General features: G+C 45.2%; 1 protein-coding gene across 1 annotated transcript; it reads right to left on the bottom strand.

Moving 5' to 3' along the window:
- Nucleotides 1-10,274: 10,274 nt before the first annotated feature.
- LOC137772230 (kelch-like protein 34) lies at nucleotides 10,275-12,804 on the bottom strand. Its single transcript, XM_068556102.1, has 2 exons — nucleotides 12,744-12,804; nucleotides 10,275-12,214 (listed from the first exon to the last, which is right to left on the bottom strand). The coding sequence occupies exons 1-2, from the start codon at nucleotides 12,802-12,804 to the stop codon at nucleotides 10,275-10,277; spliced, it is 2,001 nt and encodes a 666-aa protein (XP_068412203.1).
- Between the last annotated feature and the right edge of the window lie 413 nt (nucleotides 12,805-13,217).

The following is a 13,217-nucleotide window of genomic DNA, read 5'->3' as shown; positions in this document are numbered from 1 at the left end:
TTTTTCCATGGCATATATAATCCTCCCAATGACTCTTACCAGGCAAATACTATTAATATCATCATTTACAGATGATGACTACAGTCATAAGAGAAGGTGTTACTTCTTATCAATTAAGGCTTAATATTAAGAGTTGAACTCAGATATAAAGCCAGGGTTTTATATCCAACATGAAAGCCTTGCAATTAGTAATTCATTGACACGACTGCCTCATCTCTTTGTGCCTCAGTGTCTTTGTGCCTCAGTGTCATCATTTGTGAGGTGCTTATAATGTCTACTTCATAGAATTGATGTGAGGAATGAAATGATATAATGTATTTATGATGAATGTTTGGCACATGGTAGGTGCTAATCAATAAGTATTCATTCTATTTCTTTCCCCATTCTCTTTCCTTACACTGCAGAGAAGACAGAAAGCTATTCTCCACATGATCTTCATACCTCCCTCAGAATTTAGGTCCTAATTTTACACTACTTGAATGCTTTGTTTTTGTTTTTAACACCAGAAACTTACTTAAAAGAAGCTTTATTTCTCAAGAATTCTTTATAACGGTATTTATCATGTCAGGTTTTTTGTTTGTTTGTTTGTTTGTTTGTTTAAAGATTTATTGATTGATTGATTGCTATGTTGGGTCTTCGTTTCTGTGCTAGGGCTTTCTCTAATTGCGGCAAGCAGGGGCCACTCTTCATTGCGGTGCGCGGGCCTCTCACTATCGCGGCCTCTCTTGTTGCGGAGCACAGGCTCCAGACACGCAGGCTCAGTAGTTGTGACTCACGTGCCTAGTTGGTCCGCGGCATGTGGGATCTTCCCAGACCAGGGCTCGAACCCGTGTCCCCTGCATTAGCAGGCAGATTCTCAACCACTGCGCCACCAGGGAAGCCCTATCATGTCAGGTTTTAACTAACTTTAGCACTTTTGCTTGTAAACTGTTGTTGTCACAGCTAAATGTAACTGTCACAACCCATATACCTCATATCATGGGTGGTCTGTGATGAACATACTGTTTTTATTTGCTTTCAGGATGACAGTCGAATGACTGATTCTTTAACAACTGAGTATAGAAATATGTGCAGCCAGATTACAGTAACAATGTGATATTTAGAGTTGCTCACTTAGATCAAAAGTCACTTCTAGTAATTGACCACTTTCTCTGTCTTTTCTCTATCTCTGGCATGGCAGAATCTCTTTGATTAAGAAGTTAGTTATGCAGTGACAAAAGAAGGCAAGTGGGATTTGTGCCTTTTTTCTGGGTTCTGTGTATAATTGTGGGAGTCTGAGAAAACTATTTTTTTATTGATTGTAAAACCAACAAGACAGACAAATGAAATACAGCATGGTGGGCTGAAGCAGCCCTGAATGAGATTCTCCTAAATTGAATCTCAGTTCTCTGAGTAGCTTTCTGAGAATAGATGTATCTGTCTGGGTCTATCTCCTTATAAAATAATACAGTTAACTGACCTCCAGGGTTTCTAGTTCAAAAAATTCATACTAAAAAGCCTTGTGGGGCTTCCCTGGTGGCTCAGTGGTTAAGAATCCGCCTGCCAATGCAGGGGACACGGGTTCAAGCCCTGGTCCGGGAATATCCCACATGCCACGGCGCAACTAAGCCTGTGCGCCACAACTACTGAGCCTGGGCTCTAGAACCCGCGAGCCACAGCTGCTGAAGCCCACGTGCCTAGAGCCTGTGCTCCACAACAAGAGAAGCCACCGCAATGAGAAGCCCATGCACCACAACGAAGAGAGGCCCTGCTCACCACAACTAGAGAAAGCCTGCATGCAGCAACGAAGACCCAACACAGCCAAAACTAAATAAAAAAATAATAATAAAAGTAAATAAAAACAAACAAAAAAAAGCCTTGTGTTTTTACATATACCTCTTAAACGAACTTTATAAATCAACTGGGAGATCTCCACCTGGCTATTACCCACAGACACCTCAAAATCAACGTTATGAAATGGAACTTATCTCACTCCTCAAACTTGTTCCACTGCTGTGTTCCCTGTCTGGTTAGTTATGCTAGAAACTCACTAGTCACCCTTAACTCTACAGTCACCCCCTATATCTCATCAGATACCAAGCCCAATGTTCTCCCTTCCTCAGTATTTTTCTAATCTTTTTTTCCCACTCCTACTGCCATTGCTCTGGTTTAGACTTTTGTCATCTTTATTGTAGTCTATTACAGTGGTCTAACAATAAACTTCACATATGATTCTAAATTTAAAGCCTACACTTTAATCCTAACCACACACAAGAGTAGCTATATGATTCCTTGACCTGGTCAGACCTTTCCCTGGTAATACCATTTTGAGAGACATAACTAAAAAAAGAAAAAAAGTCCAAAAATTGTAATATTATAAATAATGACAATTAAAAATGAGACACCCCAAAACGGGTATTGATAAGCAAATGATGTTAAGTATATATGATGTGTACCAGAGTACTCAGTAGATAGATATTTGTTGAATGACCAAATGAAGAATGTAGCTATAGAGAGAACAGGGTGTGGACACATGCCTATGAAATGTTAGGTGAGGCGGGGGAGGGATAAATTAGGAGGTTGGGATTAACATATACACACTACTATGTGGTATAAAATATATAAAATAGATAACCAACGGGGACCCACCATGCAGCACAGGGAACTATACTCAAAATTTTGTAATAACCTGTAAGGGAAGAGAAAAAGAATTCTCATATATTCATATAGATATGTATAACTGAATCACTGTGCTGTACACCTGAAACTAACAAAATATTGTAAATCAACTATACTTCAATTAAAAAAAAAAGAATGTTAGATGAGAAAAAAGGCACCACTCTGTAAGAATGTCTCCTACATTAAGATGAATCAGAATATGTTATAGATATACTGCCTGTCTGTCTCTTCAGGTGAATAAAAAATCAAAATACACAACAGTCATATCACTAGTACATCTTGGAAATAAATGTTGTTTACCACCTCAGGTCACTGGGTGTGGCTAAGATATTTCATTAGCTAGAGTCCCTGATTCTAGCTCTTGTGATTTTTAGATCTGTAATCTTGACGTCTTGGGCCACCCAGAGAGCTAGCATCTCCTTGTAAGTAAGCACTGCCTTCTCCTATAAAGAGGGTGGAGGCTGAATCTTAACGCATAGGATTGCACCAGCCAGAACATGGGGAAAATGCTATGTGGCTCAAGGAGTCTGTCCAGGAAGATTTCTGAACTCTACTAAGCTATGCAAAGAGTTTCTTAAAGCCCAACAACATAAAAAAGTGAATTTAATTAGTTGTAATCAAAATGTTCTCTCTCTATGAAGTTGTTTAAGGTCACACTTTTTTTTTTTTTAATGACCCCCTGCTTTCAGTAAATGTATGACTATCACTCATGCTTTGAGTAAAGGTATGACTGTGAAGAGTGTGGTTTTCAAACTTTCTCTGCTAGTACACTAGGATTCCACAAGCTGGACCAATGTGTTCCCACAGCTAAAATCAAATAATGGTGGTCTTTTTTCCCAGGTCCAAGAAAATTTGGTAGAAAGAATTTTGTCAATTTTATGTTTCTTCTCCATAAATGTTAACACATTAAAACCTGCTCCCAAATTTTAAAAGTAATAAAGAAGCATTATGGGAATATTTGGCTAGCTGAATGTTACTTGGTCTAATAGCTCATCTTTGTGACCATATGTGCTCCTGGTGGTTTTATATTTTGTTAGTAACTTGTTCATTGTTCATCAAATTGAATTAAATGTGTCACTATCATGGTGGCAACAAAGGACAACTTGATTCCTAGGTGCTCCATCACTGGCCTAGGTGTCTGTGTGAAATGTAACTTATAAAATGCAGATGTTCTTAGGTAATTCATACAGACTGTATACTCATAGACACTATTTAATGAAAATAAGCCTTGGTAATGGAAGTATAAATCCAAGTTCAGAGAGTCCCTCACTTATGCCTTCACTGTAGAGAACTCTGGAAAAGCCATGGAAGAGTGTGCCCTGGTTTGGGGCACTCAACCTGTAAGTAAGATTTTCCCCGTATTCCCCAACCTAAGGCACAAGGCAGGGACTTTCTAGGACCCCTGGGTTCTGACTGATAATACCAGCTACATGTCTAGTGCTGTGCGTTGTCCTGAAGTTACTGAGGGTAAGATACAATTTGGTGCGTATTTTAAGGACACATAAACACCCGATCAGAGGACTGTTTAATAAGTCTTATAAAAATACACCGGCTGCTATAAGAGCACAGAAAACTGGTGACTGTCAGAAGAAAGTCAAAATAGTTTTCACAAAGACATGACATTTGAACTAAGCCTTGAAAAGCATAAATTTTCATGCTGAATGTCAGATAAGGGATGGGGAAGAAGGAAGGCCATTCCAGCCACAGAACAATTGGATAAGTCACAGAAGTGCATAGCACAGAGAGGCGGGTTCTTCTCAACATAGGGTGTGTTGGGGGCAGACGGTGAGACTGGAGATAGTAGACAAGGGTCAGATCATGAAGGCCAGGCTGAGGCATTTGAACGTCATCTTGTAGAGAATGAAGTACTAAGGATTTTAAGAAGGCAAGTGAAACTATCAGATTTGCATTTAGAAAAACCTCTGGCTACGGTTTGGAGAATAGATTGGGGTCATGGGAGACCAGTTAGGAGCCTGTCATAGGAGTCAAATCAAAAATTATTTTGACAGAATAAGATGTGGAGGGTGGGACAGCATGGGGGCAGGTAGAAGACTTAAACAAAAAAGTTACAGGTTTGCCTAAGGACAAATGCTGCTCCAGTAAGGCAGGCTGGGTTACCAAATCTGCTTTTCCTCATACATAAAATGGGAATGATTATCCTTACCCTACCCATCTGAAAGGGTTACTGAAATTGCAATAAAATGTAATATGTAAAGTTGTGTACAAATGAGTGACAGAGTGGTTATAATAGTATTTTCATTGTGATCTTCATCCACAGCACATATACCATGGGGCTGAACCATGTGAAATTGCCTCTTTTATGATCTTTAAAAAAAAAAAATCAAATAATAGCAATGTCATTTGATTCAGCCTAATAGTTTGTGGGTTACTTAGTTTTTCCTGTTACTTCCTGCCTCCTTTTAGGCCATATTATTGCCTTCTCTCTCTTTTTTTATTTTTAAAGATGAGCAATACATTTCATCAAGGGGATTTCCAGGAATACTAGGGAGGCAAGTGTGGTAGAAAATGTGTAGGCTTTGGAGTCAAATAAACCTGGAATCAGATTTTCCTCTGTAATTTATTTACTGTGATCTTGGGCAAGTCAACCTGCTTCAGCCTAATTTTTTTCATCTGAAAATGGAAATAAATAATGCCTTCCTTGCAGGGTTATTAAATGAGAAACTTCATGCCATTAGTATGTGGCATGTAAAAGGTGTCAAATAAGTCTCAACTCTTCCCTACGCACCCCCTCCTCATTTGTCCTACTTGTTCACAGAGGGTGTGGCATAGAACTCTAGCTACCTGCTTCTTTGCGTCCCAGAAAAGCTGAGTTACAGCTATATACCAGGAATTTTGGTGTGTGTGAAAATTTTTCAGTTGTCATAACTTCAGGCCAAAACCTTTTAAATGAAGTGACCATTTAAACTATCAAACATCATTCCATGGAATTGCTTTAGTGCACAATTTGTGTCAAATTTTTCCAGAATGCCACAAGCCTCATCACTTTTCATATCATTCAGGAAGTTACTCATTTAGCCCAGACTTCCAATAAACTCATACATACAGACTGTGTCATATTCCCCTGGAAGTGTCATCACCCTTTTATTTTTTTCTTTTAATATGATAACTGCTTTTTTGCAAAGGAAATAGTATTGATTTCCTTATATTCCTGACTCTGAATCCATCCCCAAAAGGTGAACTCACAATTGCTGACCCTCCACATTCCTGGATCCCAGTAGCACAATTGGATTTCTGCCTCAGTTTCCCTGCTTAATATTTTTGTTCCCTGATGAGTTTTGATTTTGATGAGCTCCTACTTTGTGCAAGTCTATTCTTGTCACAGCTTGTATATGGTGAACAAGCCAGACAAATCTTTGCATTCATGAGCTTACATTTTTGTGACAACAATCAAATAAGGTGTTTTCAGAGTGGATAAGTGCTATGAAGGAAATAAATAGGCTAATGGGATAGATAGTGGCTGGTAGATGGAGGGTAACTTAGAAGGGTTTTCAGAGAAGTAAGGAGGTTAAAAGACCCTGAGGTGGAAGTGAGTTTGGCATATCTGAGGAACCAAATGGCTATTTTTTTTTTTCTTTTTTTGCAACAAAGGGATAAAATGGTGGAGATGCAGTAGGAGAGATAGACAGGGGAGAGACAAAAATTGTTCTCTGAACTCGGGCCTCCAGCTCCCCTAGAGGGTTGGATTCTGCATCTAGGCACGCCCAAGACCTTCCTTTCAACCAGAAGTGTGCCATCCAGAAGTATGCTGTGACTGCCAATCTGAATCCATATCTATTTCATGGAAACTGGCTGCCTTGCCCTATCCCCTTGAATTTGCCCCTGGCTGAAATCAAGCCAGAGTCCTTGATTCTCCCCTAAGTGATGGCCTTTTTTAACTTGAAAATTAATTACTGCTAAATAATGTCTACTCACTGAAGATAGAAAATGAAGAAAGGCAAAAATTTGTTTTAATTGTCCACAGTCTCACCATCCAGAGATAAATTCTGGTTAGCATTTTGGGATATAGCGTTTCAGATATGTATTCATTTATATTTTTATTTTATTCAAAAAATGATCATAATGTGACCTTTTCATATAAATGATATAAATTTCTATATCAACAAGTCAATGTCTGCATCTACATTACTTTAGTTTCGGTCACGCTGATGATATACCACAATTGATTCAACTCATTCACGGTTTTGAGAGCTAATAAAGTTATAATTATGACAATCATAGTAGGTAATACAGGTTAGGAATGCTGGTAAATTTTACACACATCATTTCTGAGGTACAGATTGTTAAGTGACTTGCCTAACACCACACAGATAATAAGTAACAGACAGCTGAAGAAGAAATGACATCTGCTGAGCAGGTACTGTTGGCTAGGTGTGGTGCTTGTCTCAGCAGGAAGATAACTTCTGCTATTTCCCTTCAACCTCACAGGGTAGAACTCTGTAGCCCTTCAGTGACTGGAGTGGAGATAGGCATCTGGATGTCCACTCCCACCAAGACTGCATATAGTGTGTACAGAAATCAAGGTGCTGTTAGGAGGAAATGGATGCTGGACAGCCAAAATTTGGCTGTCATTATTCTCATGCCTTAGGCTGCAGTCCAGGTCCCATGTTCCGGTGTCCTTCCAACAGGGCTCCCCCAAACTAAGGCCCTCACCTCTTACCTTCTCTGAGGCTCAGTTTTGTCATCTATAAAATAGATAGGCCATGGTTTTTATTACTGTTGGCTATTAAGCATGACAAGGGCCCAAGTTTCTGGGAATGAGGTTGGTCCTCACCAATGCCCTTTGAAAAAGTGAGAAGGGTACCATCAGAGTTTGGGAACTAAGGGATTGAGGAGGAAGGGAACCAGACAGGATCTGGTTTTTCCTCAAGGTTATTGAAGGAAACAGTGAGGGGAGATGGGGTGTGCGACAAGTCATGATTCCTTTGAAGCCCTGCTGGTTTCCTGGGAGAACTGCTCACAAGTTGACCTGCTGGCCTCTCATTGGTTCCCATATAAGGCAGGGGAGTCAGCCAGTAACAGGTATCATCAGACAATTGGGAAGAGGCTAGGAGGCGGAAACAAGCATGATGCCTCATATCTGCGGGATCTGAGCTGTGCCTTTCTTTGCACCCGGACAGTAAGTTGTTGACAGCAAACTGCAAAGGGAATGAGCAAAAATGGTGTCGTTCCCATGGCAGCCAGGCCCTTAGCAAAGCAGAGAATAAGCTCCTCTGTGGGACCAAAGAGGCTTTTTTTCCCTTTCCAAGAGCACTGGGGAGGTGGCATGTAACTACCTGTTTGTGGCCCTGGGTTCTATGTGGATTTCCACCACTAACTTACTTGGCGTGGCATATCCTCTTCTCTGGCTTAATCTTCAATTCCCAGCTCACATGCCACTTGTACTACAGAGCTCTCTCAGGTTCTCCCTAGTTGTTCTTTCTTCTGTGCTCACACAACACTCTCTGTTCCAACATTAACACCACATAGCACAGCTCAGCATGTTACCGCTCTGTCTCCTGCGTTAGTCTATGAACTCCAGCGGTGTGGATTGTGTCTGATTCATCTTACTATCCCTTTCCAGCTCAGTAACTAACATGGGATTAGCACTCAGTGAGGTTTCCTGAATAGATGAACCTGTAAAATGGAGACAGCCTTTGCCCCACCTTCCTCCCACACTGTTCTAAGGTGAGAGTCAAGAGTTAAAGAACTTTCATCCACAGGCTACCATTAACTCACTGTACCATAATGATAATAACAACTCACATGTGGGCAACACTTTACAGGTTGCAATGCAGTTTTGCATCCGATTCTGTATTCGATCCTCATAGTAAGCCGGTTATGACTTTTATCAGTTCGCAAATGTGAAAACTGAGCTCAAAGAGGTGAAGAAATTGGCTAAGGATGCTCAACAAGTAAGCGATGGGGCAAGAAATGGAACTCTGATCTCTGACCCAGAGCCTGCCCTCTCTTTATTACATGTTGTTACTTTTACTTTCACTGCTGGAACCACCCTCAATCTGTTGGAAAACAAGTAAACAGACGAAAACCTCTCCTATAAACTGTAAGTTCATGGCAGATTACTCTCTTCATCTAAAGAAAACTTGCTAAGTGGTAACTTGGCTCTCCCTCAAGGTCATACCTCCTCTATGTTCTCTTCCAGTCTGTCTCTTTTTTTTTTTTTTAATTTCACTGTAGTTTTTCACATATGCATTTATTTATTTATTTTATATAAATTATTTTATTTATTTACTTTTGGCTGCGTTGGGTCTTCGTTGCAGCACGCGGGCTTTCTCTAGGTGCGGCGAGTGGGGCTACTCTTCATTGCAGTGCGTAGGCTTCTCATTGCAGTGGCTTCTCTTGTTGCAGAGCACGGGCTCTAGAGCGCAGGCTCAGTAGTTGTGGCGCATGGGCTTAGTTGCTCCGCAGCATGTGGGATCTTCCCGGATCAGGGCTTGAACCCATGTCCCCTGCGTTGGCAGGAGGATTCTTTTTTTTTTTTTTTTCTTTTTTTTCCTTATAAATCACCTATTTTATTCATGCAGTCCTCATCACATTTCTTTGTGACCTAATCACACAGCCACCACCACCCCGCCACCCCACCCCCGGTTACAAGTTTTAACTTTGTCACTCCATTGGTGGTACAAGGCAGAAGAAGCACCTGTCCAGTGTATACAAGAATCTTCTCTGAGATCCTGCAAAATCAAGCTGGCTTCCCATTTACCTGACAGGAACTTTAAAATTTCACCTACTCCTCTTTAGTTTCTCTGTGATTCTTTTGGGAACGTGGGGCAGAGGGTGGGGGGGGGTACCATTAAAAATAAACTTAAAAAATATTTTTTTACAAATATTACCTACAGCATGTCTGCAGAATGAACATTTAAAGAGGATGAACAAAATAGAGTTTTGATTTGTTTTTGTTAGGTGTTCCACTAAACCAAAGAAGCCTGATTATTATGGCTAAGGGCTGCAGAAATAAAACCAATGAGCTGCCAAAAGCCAGGGCAAAAGCAGACTAGGGTAAGTAAGGATGAAGTACAGAAAAACTTAACCTAGGTTATTTTCTCAAAAAAAAATGGTGCTTTCTTAGAGATTTTTTTCCTCTCAGTTCCATATCTATATTAAACCATCAGAGCAGAACTATAACCATGATTCTGGATCATAAAATCATAATTCTCCCTACGATGATTGCATGTGTTTAACCAAGGCACTTTCCCTTCACTATTTATTCAGATAAATATTTATTTATTCAGATAATGCCATCTTCTAAAACCATTTATTACAGTCTTTATAGCTAACAATTTTCTGGTCTTGTACATAACTTCTTATGGTACGTTTTTTGGCTGTTTGGCACAGAAGTAATCACTGTTTAGCGCCTGGGAAACACTAACTCCAAGAGGGAAAATAGGGTCATGTTTTATTTTCAAAGTCCATCTCTAGCCCAGCATGAGAATTTCTAGAAATCCCCAGTTCAATGAAGATGATTCATATATCCTTCTAAATCTGACCCGTCCTGTCTCCCATTCTCAGAGTAAGGGGAAATGTTCCTCTTTGGCCAAGCCTAAGGAAAAGCCCACGCACGGGTTGCTCTGTAAGCCTGGTCAGGGGCGACTTGCTCACTAACCCATTAACCCCAGCACTAAATCTGGCGCCTCTCCGGCCTCTCCCTCCCTCTCCTCGTCCCCACCCTCGGCCAGCTGCAGCACTGCGCACTGCAGGCCGCTCCAGGCCCAAGGCAGCGCGCAGCCAGTGTCCTCCCAGCGGTCCAGGTCGAGGTCATAACCCACCACGTTGCGGGTAGGCACCTGGCGTGAATCCAGCAGCAGCACCGTCTCCTCCACCACGGCCAGCCTATAGCAGAAGCGGTCGTAGGGTAGCGGCCGCAGCCGAGCCCACTGGTCGGTGCCGGGGTCGTAGCGCTCGATTTCGGAGAAGGGCTCATAGCGCCCCAGAAAGGCGAACACCGCGCCGCGCAGTGCGGCCATGTGGTGCCCGAAGCGGGCCGTGCCCATGGGCGCCCTCTTGCTCCACGCCTGCTCCCCAGGGCCCAGGGAGAACACGTCCCGGAGGCTGCTGGCGCCGCCCTCGCCTCTCCCCGCCTTGCCCCCGGAGACGTACACGACGCCGCACTTCCCGACGGCCCCCGCGTGGCCGTGCAGGGCCCACGGCAGCGCCCCGGCCGCCGTCCAGCGGTCCCGGCGCAGGTCGTACATCTCCACTGAAGCCAGCGCTTCGCCGCCCGCGCCCAGGCCTCCGACGGCCAGGAGCCCCTCGGCCACGGCGCCGCACCAGAAATGGGACCGCGCTTCCCGCATAGCGGGCACAGTCGTCCAAGCGTGAAAGCGCGGGTCATAACGGTGCACTTGGGCCATGACCGCCCGCAGGCCGTCGGCTATGGGGGAGGAGCCGCCGCCCGACGGGCTCTCCACGCCGAGAACGAACAGGAAGTTGCCCGCGGCGCACACGCTGTGCCCCAGTAGTGGAGCGGGCAGCCGCGTGAGGCTGCGCCAGCGGTGGTTGTACACGTCAAAGGCCACCACGTCCTGGGTAAGCTCCCACTCCTCCTCCTCCTCCACCTGCTCCTCTTCCTCCTCCTCTTCCTCGGGCTCCTGCGCGGCGCCCCTCCCCCTGGCTGCCCGCCGGGGGACCACGACCTCCTCGGTCACCACCTCCCGCCTCCTGCACCCCCCGACCAACAAGATGCGGGTTTGGGGGCTCCGGACGCTGGTCTGCTCGCCCTGCATGAGCGGCTGGCGGGAGGGCGACGTGTGGTAGTTGAGGGCCTGGATGATGAGGCCCTTGACCTGGGAGGGCAGGGTGAGGCCGGAGCCCGAGTACACGCGCCGCAGCATGTCGGTGGGCACCAGGCCGAAGCGGACGCGCTCGAGCAGCGCGGCGCAGTGGGCTAGCCGTTCGGCCTCTTGCTCCTGCCGCAGCCAGGCCAGGGCCAGGCCCAGCAGCCGGGCCTCGGGCACGCGCGCCACGTCAGGGGCACCCAGCACGGCCCTCAGCGACGCGGGGTTGAGCTCCAGCAGCCCGGCAGGGCCCGCGCCCCGCGCCAGCAGCTCCTGCAGGTGGCTCACAATGCAGCGCTCGGCCGCGCCCAGCGTGTGCACCAGGCCGAAGCGCGCCGCCACGTTGGCGGCGAAGCAGCAGTTCTCCGGGCCTAGCTGGCGCTCCAGGTAGCAGCCGCACAGCCCCAGGGCCTCGGTGACCTGCAGGTAGCTAGCGGCCTCCAGCGTGTCCTCCACGGTGTCCATGGAGAGCGGCAGCCAGGCGGTGTAGATGAAGTCCAGCAGGCGCTGCAGGCCGGCCGCCAACGGCACATGCAGGTGGATCACGGGCGCCCGGGATTCCCGGGTGTGGCTCTTGAACAGGGCCCTGAAGTAGTAGCTGGAACACGCGAGGAGCGACCTGTGCGCCGGTAACTCGTTGCCCTCGGCCTCCAGAGTCACGTCGCACAGGAAGCCCTCGGCGCGCAGTGCCTGGTAGCCAGTGAGCAGCGCGCCGCCATGAGCTTTGCAGTAAGACGGGAAGTCGGCAGGAGGATTCTTAACCACTGCGCCACCAGGGAAGCCCCTCTTTCAGTCTCTTGATTAGAAGCTACCTCACATATTCCACTGGAGCTTCCACTGGCAGCCTCGTCATTCCCCATTGACACTAACCTACCACCACATTTCTATCACATGCAAAATTCACTTCTCCTTCGAGGCTTATGCCATCCAGCTCAGCCCATCAGACATTCTGTCCTGGGGCCTCGACTCTTGAATGAGTGATCCAAGGATGGAAGGAACAAGGGGAGGGCCTGTCTTTGAGGCTCATGCCATTTATGCTACCTTCTGACCACCTCTGTCCCTAAATTCTCTACTTCAAGTCCTGCCATCACCCAGATGACTGTACCATGTGAAGCCATTTAACATCCTAGCCTCTTTCTTCCATAGTGTTGGCAACAATAACCACCACTTCACACCACGGTTATACCCTGGGCCTTCTCTAGACCTGGAGCCACTCCACTGTAGGGATCTTAAGATCTAGTATACTAACCCTCTGACTGTCATCTCCTGGCTCCCTAGCTCTCTCACTCTTACCCCACCGCACCTGCCCCTTGGCATCCAGGATACCACCAGGCTTCTGTCCTCCCAAGTCCATCACTTCCCTTAATACTTCCCTTCCTTCCCTACTCTGCCTAGATTTTAGAGCACAGCATGAAAGCCAGCATTATCCTCCTTCTTCCATCATACCTCTTTTGAAAACTCTAAACTTTATATCAGTGCAACCTTCTGCTTTCTCCACCTCTATACCTGCAGTGCTGAGTTCAATCACACAGATTGGGTCTAAAGCAATTCTGTGGTCTTTATCCTTGACAAGACTCTCAGAGGTATTGCAACCTTGTTCATCTCGTCACAATAGATATGAATTCATTAATTAACAAAACTGATTTATTTATCATCTGTTATACACCAGGCGATGTGCTACATGTTAAACATATAACAGTAGACAGAAACAGCAGACGCAGTGCCTACCTTCATAGAATTATAGTCTAGAGGAAGAGAGAGACCTTG

The sequence above is a fragment of the Eschrichtius robustus genome, chromosome 11 (assembly GCF_028021215.1).
Source record: "Eschrichtius robustus isolate mEscRob2 chromosome 11, mEscRob2.pri, whole genome shotgun sequence".
Lineage (NCBI taxonomy): Eukaryota > Metazoa > Chordata > Mammalia > Artiodactyla > Eschrichtiidae > Eschrichtius > Eschrichtius robustus.
This window is presented reverse-complemented; position numbering and strand designations above follow the sequence as displayed.

Bases quoted from the DNA above. Each gene is read 5' to 3' on its own strand.
- LOC137772230 (XM_068556102.1), bottom strand. From the start codon at position 12,804: ATGGACTTGGGAGGACAGAAGCCTGGTGGTATCCTGGATGCCAAGGGG. The intron at 12,215-12,743 runs GTAAGAGTGAGA...CTGGTGGCGCAG, and splicing joins CAAGGGGCAGGTGCGGTGGG to TGGTTAAGAATCCTCCTGCC.